Here is a 7,500-nt window from a genome sequence, read left to right as displayed (position 1 = left end):
GGGTTACTGATCAGGTCAGGGCTTTAACCCCCAGTGTCACCAAGCTACTTCTCTTGGGCCATGGATTAAGGCCCGTAACACACTGTGCTCCAGGGGCGCTGTATCATGGCTAACCCTGTGCTTAGACCCCAGCTTACAAACATTCATAGAACATGTGAACAAAAGAATGTTACTATAATGTATATGTGACAAGTAAAAACCTCCCCTTTATACTATTACCTTATACAGGCATTTCTATGGCAGACATTTGACATAAAATTATTCACTAATTATACACTAATTTCTAAAAAGTCCTTTGTTAAAGTTAACAATTAATAGATTAATTATTTAATATGGAAAAAGTCTCCAGTTTGTGTACCTCCTGTGTAACAGCTGTAAAGTCTTTGTTTTGAATTCAGCTCCGAAACGAAAAGATGAGGTTCATAAGTGCAAAAACATACACTATATAAACAAAAAGTGTTGGGACACCTGACTTTTCCAGGCACATGTGGTTCTTTTGGAAAATTGTTACCACAAAATGGCGTATAATTGCATAGGATGCCTTTCGGATGTGGTAGCATATTTTCCCTTCACTTAAACTAGGAGAAGCAAACATGTTCCTGCATGCCAATTCTCCTGTGCAAAAAAACAGCTAAAGATCTGGATTACATGGGATTGGAGTGGAAGATCTTGTGTGGCCTGCTGTAGAGCTCTGACCTCAACTCGATTGAGCAGGATGAACGTGAACGCTGGCTGCACCCCAGACCTCCTCACCTTACTTACATCGGTGCCTGACCTTTCTAACACCCTCGTGGCTGAAGGAATCTCACACAAATCTCTACAAGCCAAGATCTTTTGAAACATCATCCCAGAAGGGGGTTATTATTTCAGCAAACCGGATAAATAGATAAAAAGATCTCCATAATGAACAGGAAGTCATTTGTCTGGACATTCCATGACATCAAATGGAATTCTAAGTGGATTATAGCAAAAATGATGCAATGATCTAATGCAAAATTGGCAACGTGGATTTTTACATTCCTATAAATTAGCCTCTGTCTGCAAAAAAAAAAAAAAAAGACAAATGAGTTTTAAATGCACCATACATTTGAGATCTTTAACAGTAATCACTGAGTCTTACGTAATCTTTCCTGAAAGTACTGTACATTCTTCTGATTCGAATTCCATCGCTTTTTAACTTCTTCAGTATGAAATTTCACATCGAGCATATTTCACCAGGCAATCACTGATCAGTTTGCCATAACATCATACTCCTTACATATTTCAGTTTAAATGAGTGTACTTGCCAAGCTTAAGTAACAAACTATTAAAAAGATCAAAACCATGACATTATCAGTGGCATTTTCTCACCAAAAAAAAAAATATTTTGAAATGTGTAATATGATGTAAAAGATAAAAAAAAACGAACAGTCTCTCCAACACTGGTTTACGGCAGAACGCATGGACTCTGGGTGCGTGTATGAGTTTAGCAGCAGGCCCTAAACACTCTGCCGGGATTAGCCGAGGATGGATGTTTCCCTTCTTGAAATGGAGATAGATCGCTTCGGAGATCTTATCTGAGCCCGGAATGTAAACAAGCACCCGAAACGTTCAGCTATGATCCGGAGACCTTTCCAAACAAAGAAATTCTTAGTGATAGGAGGCGCACGGGACTAACGTGACTTACAGCTTGCTTACAAGTGAAAAATCATTATGCCGTTTGACGCTGGAAAGGAATAATCCAGGTATTTATCACTGGCTGACTAATAGGTCTTGCGCTCTGTTGTTATGTCAGAAAGTCATCATGCAATCACAAAAAGAGAGAGAGAGAGAGAGAGAGAGAGAGAGAGAGAGAGAGAGAGAGAGACCCACTCATATCAGATGGTCTTAAGGAACATTAATGATAAAAGGAAGAAATGAATCAGATAATGTTCGAGCTTAAATATGATCATGTCGTCCAGTTGACAGGAATATTGTTGATGCTCAGCATGGCTACAGCTCCTGACCACAAAGTTCATCTGAGTTTCTTCCAAACAGTGCACTTTAATAGCTTGTTGCTTTATCCCCCTGAGGCCACGTCTCCCAAAAGAATTATAAAGTTGTGCTCAGGAAAGAAGCTCACTCCAACATCTCATAATGATTCTTGTTAGTGCTTTGTATTGGATTGCTTTTTGGAAAGTCTGGATTTGCTCAAATTCGGTTTAGGTTTTTTTATTTAAATAGTATAGGACAAAGGTGTATATTATAGAATGCAAAATAAAATGTAGGTTTATTTTTATTTGTATTATTATATTATTATTCATTCATTCATTCATTTTCTCCCGCTTATCCGTAATTCGGGCCGCGGGGGCAGCAGTCTAAGCAGGCCCCCGCCTTCGACTGCTGCCCAATCCTCACAGCACCGTCCCTTACGGTCCCTCCTGCAGGTGGTGAGCCCACGGGAATATTATTATTATTATTATTATTATTATTATTATTATTATTAGTATTATTATTATTAATTATTATTATTAATTATTATTAAATATTATTAGAAATAATAATAAATAGAATGGGACATTTCCTAAAGAAAATGTGTGTGTGTGTGTGTGTGTGTGTGTGTGTGTGTGTGTGTGTGTGTGTGTGTGTGTGTGTGTGTGTGTGTGTGTGTGTATAAAAAAATATTCTATGTATGTTAACTACAGTCAATTTGTAGAAACATTTATTATTTGTATTATTATATTATTATTCATTCATTCATTCATTTTCTCCCGCTTATCCGTAATTCGGGCCGCGGGGGCAGCAGTCTAAGCAGGCCCCCGCCTTCGACTGCTGCCCAATCCTCACAGCACCGTCCCTTACGGTCCCTCCTGCAGGTGGTGAGCCCACGGGAATATTATTATTATTATTATTATTATTATTATTATTAGTATTATTAGTATTATTATTATTAATTATTATTATTAATTATTATTAAATATTATTAGAAATAATAATAAATAGAATGGGACATTTCCTAAAGAAAATGTGAGTGTGTGTGTGTGTGTGTGTGTGTGTGTGTGTGTGTGTATAAAAAAATATTCTATGTATGTTAACTACAGTCAATTTGTAGAAACATTTAAGCAACTATCAAGAGATTTGGGAGGCACGATTGGGAGGTGTGAACGATTGCATCAGGCTGCAACATAACAAAATTTGGAAAAGTAGACTTCTTTCACATTTTTCATACACTGTATATATATATATATACATATATATATATATATATATATATATATATATATATATATATATATATATATATATATATATATATATATATATATATATATATATATTTTTTTTTTTTTTTATTGTATTTTATATACAGTATATATATATATATATATATATATATATATATATATATATATATATATATATATATTTATAAAATACAGAAAAAAAGTATGTGACATCATGGGGTTGCTTACTGGGGTTTAAAGGGTATCTATGTATTTTTGTATTTTTAAAGGGTTTATTTAAAATAGAGGGTGAGTATTGGAACAAATTAACGAGGTAATGTCAGGTATATGACACACCAAAAAAAGAGTTTCCTGTCTGAACTCAGCTGTATAACATGCGGGAGAAGCTCAACCATTCAGCATAACGCAGACTGAGCAACTTGAAAAGATGAACAAAGGACATGACATTCTCTGGCATTCTCAAGTCATTGCAAATCAATTCTGCACTTCTGCTGGCTCACCAACCTCCTCCTGTGAGGAAACATTTCAGTCACAATGGGCATGGTCTCGTAACAGAGAACTACGCCCCCATCCACAAAAACAATAAATAAATGAATGGTTTAATGAGCATGAAAAGGCAAGCTATAGCCTTCTGACTCTCAAATCGAACTTCTGTACCTGTCGAATGAGTGGAACTGCATGGGCATCATGGATTGCGTCTCCCTCTTTAACACCTGGTTTTCAGGATAAGCCGCGGGTTCTGGGCCACTCTCACTGGCGTCCAGAGGAGCCGCTACCAGACTCTTGAGGATCTCCTTGACGTTGATGCCCTTGTTGGATTGGCTGATGCTGGAGATGGAGGCGGCAGGTTTCAGCAGATCCGATTCAGTCAAGCTCTCCTGGGCTTTAGCCTCTGGTGAGAGGGTGCAGAGGATCCCACGCAAACCATCCGGTCCTCTGGAGTTGGGTTCCAGATCGGCTCCATTAAACATGCAGGACATAGGCTCGTCCCCAAGCCCGGAGTCAGAAGGAGGCAGGGAAACTTCAGCATGTTTCTGAGAGAGCAGATTGGAATCTTTACTGCTGTCTGAGAACGTCAAAGGGTTTTCTGTTAAAAAACACACACAGGCATAATCGAATAGTTTTATAATGCTTTACAAATGTACACCTTAACATACACACAATATATTAGAAATCAGTAGACCAGTGTGTGTCCTTCCACCAGTCCATGAGAACACTTCAGTGGAGCTTTTCAACTTTCATTACATTATCAATATTTGCCATTAAAACAATATTTACCATTACAAATATACACTGATCAGGCAGAACAAAATGACCGCATGCTGAATTTTGTATTTTTTTTTTTTGGTCCAACTTTTGCTGCCAAAACAGTCCTGATCCATCAAATATTAACAGCATTAACTTCTTCAGTAGTTTGAGATACATTCGCGATACAATTTGACCTCTCCTCACACGCATCAATGAGCCTCGGCCGCCCATGACCCTGTCGCCGGTTCACCACTGTTCCTTTCTTGGACCACTTTTGATAAATACTGACCACTGCAGACTAGGAACATCCCACAATAGCTGCAGTTATGGAGATGCTCTGACTCAGTCGTCTAGACATCACAATTTGGTCAAACTCCCTCAAATCCTTACGCTCGCCCATTTTTCCTGCTTCTTACATCAACTTTAAAGAAAACATGTTCACTTGCTGCGCAATATTTCCCACCCACTAACATGCTTTTACACACACACACACACACACACACACACACACACACACACACACACACACACACACACACACACACACGCACACCTTTTCCAATATTCCTCTAATCATTTTACATTTAACCAAATCAAAGCTAAAAACAATTACATTTACAGCATTTTGCAAAAGCCCTTATCCAGAGCGATTTGCAATTTTTATCTCATTTATACAATTAAGCGGCTATGGGGTTAGGGGCCTTGTTCAGGGGCCCAGAAGGTGCAACTTGGTGGTCTGGGTTTTAAACTCAAGACTGTCAGATACAAAGCCCAAGGCCCGAACCACTAAGCTTAGCACCTTCCTGATTCTCAGTACAATATTTTAACACTGTATATAATAAAGTACTTTTTTGTTGTAGGTTTTTGAAATCAGTATTGTAAATTATTAATGTTAAAAAAACTCATTCCTGGAGTGTAAACAGAAAAATGTGGGCAGATGGAAACACTTGACAAATTCACACCCAGCTGTTTTCCAAACAACCTGCTATCCTGATGAATATTCATGCATTGCTAATGAGGTTAATGAAAACTTATGATGCTAAGAATAATGTCTAGATGCCATCCCAGGCTCAGATAGCAGTCTGCTGCCTAGTGTCTAGATTTGTTTATTTATTTATTGAATTATTTTTTTTGCTGTAAATTTCTAAGGTGGTGCAGCAGCCTGTATGATCCCATTCTCCTCTGTGGTATTGCCGGCCAAATGGACCCTGACAGTCAGCGGTGGAAATAGCAATACCATTTTCTGGGCTGGCTTTGTCCATTTTTCTCTCTATATAACCCTGTGTCACATTCTATCTTTTTTTGCTCCCTCTGGCTCATTCCTTCTTCTCTCCACCTCTCATTTTTATCATATTCTTTAAATCTCAACTCGTCTCAAAAAAATTATTCGATAAGCCAGTCGTATTCCATCAGAGCTTTTTAGCTAAAGTGTGAATGACTCTCTAGCTCGATTTCATACGCCATAATAATCAAGGAGTCTAAATTTCAGGAAATAATAGACATGGATTTCCTGCTCAGTGATTAGGCTTGGCTTGTGGTAATGAACATCCAAGTGAGTCTAGCTTCTCCATAACCTAGCTTATAGCGCTAGGAGTAATAGAAAAAGAAAACTTATCAAGCTTAAAAAAGATGAGTTCAGATTATTTAGGGTCACTGAGTCACAGTTAATAAAAATGATACCCTTTCCCACCAGCAGAGGGTGTAGTTTCCTCCAAATTTCTATCATTCACATCTGGACTTTTTACTCCAAATTTGCAAAGTCCTGCTAACTGCCTTGATGTTGCTATATTGTCCTTTTGTCTGTTTGTATTATCCTTTGAATGAACCGCATGCACACTAACAATAAGTCTCCGCTTTCATTGTTACAGATAGCACGAAAAAAGTTTGTCTTTGCCTTTGTGCGTAGATGCTGTATAGAAAAGATCTGTCACATAATAATACTAATAATAAAAATAACAAAACACGATGATGGTGATGGTGATGATGATGATGATGATGATGATAATAGTGACGATGAGGAGCAGTGACACCTGTGCTTGTTGGAGAGTTGATTTCCTGGCGAATGCTCCTTCCTAACTGGCTGATGACCCTCGTTGTCTCGCGCTGTGGCTCCAAAATGTCACGGTACTTGGACACCATGAGGACGGAGATGAAGTAGACCACAGCCAGGGCCAGGAACTGCGCCTGCTTCCCATCATCCTGCAAAACACATCGCAACTCATCATGCAAAGACTGCAGAGAAACAACGCAAGTCAAGTTTCATTGAAGGCCAAAGCTGCTGGAAAGTTGAAAGATGTAACAAATAACTCACAGACGATGGAATTTTTTAAAATTATACATATATATAAATGTTTATCTTTAGACACTATAAGGACAAAACTATTGGGACACCTGACTTTCCAGCCATATGTGGTTCATCCCCAAAGTTTTACCACAAACTTGTTCCAGCATGACATTGCACCTGTGCACAAAGCCAGCTCCATGAATTTATGGTTTGGAGTAAAAGATCTCCTGCTATAAGCTCTGATCTCAACCCTAAATATAAAGGGAATTATAACAGCAAATGTTCACTACATATGTAATGGGTTGCTTAAAAAGGACATACAAATCTTATTGTCAGGTCTCAATAAGTGTTTCTCCATATAATTTATAATGTAAACTGACCAGGCATAACATTATGACCACTGATCTAATATCGTGTTGGTCCCCTAAACCAGTTCTGACCCATCGAGCATTAACAGCATGAACTTCTTCGGTAGTTTAAACTACAGGAGCTCGTCTGTTGGATCAGACCATACGGACCAGCCTTCGCTCCCCACGTGCATTAATGAGCCTCGGCTGCCCGTGACCCTGTGGCCGGTTTACCACTGTTCCTTCCATGGAGCACTTTTGATAGATACTGACCCATGCAGACCAGGAACATCCCACAAGAGCTGCAGTTTTGGAGATGTTCTGACCCAGTCGTCTAAACATTGCAGTTTGGCACTTGTCAAACTCGCTCCTTACACTTGCCTATTTTTTCTGCTTCTAACATGTCAACTTTGAGGAC

The 7,500-nt window shown here is 38.6% G+C and overlaps 1 protein-coding gene across 1 annotated transcript in view; it reads right to left on the bottom strand.

Annotated features, from left to right (window-relative positions):
* nbeab (neurobeachin b) overlaps positions 1-7,500 on the bottom strand; it is a 444,946-nt gene that overhangs the window by 222,071 nt on the left and 215,375 nt on the right. Inside the window, exons 29-30 of the mRNA XM_083547720.1 lie at positions 6,482-6,650; positions 3,861-4,290 (exon numbers count right to left, since the gene is read on the bottom strand). Of these exons, the coding sequence (XP_083403846.1) occupies positions 3,861-4,290; positions 6,482-6,650 (599 nt within the window). The remainder of the gene's footprint in view (positions 1-3,860; positions 4,291-6,481; positions 6,651-7,500) is intronic.

Source organism: Silurus aristotelis (genome assembly GCF_946808225.1).
Source record: "Silurus aristotelis genome assembly, chromosome: 8".
Lineage (NCBI taxonomy): Eukaryota > Metazoa > Chordata > Actinopteri > Siluriformes > Siluridae > Silurus > Silurus aristotelis.
The sequence above is the reverse complement of the archived record's forward strand: the minus strand, read 5'-3'. Positions and strand labels throughout refer to the sequence as shown.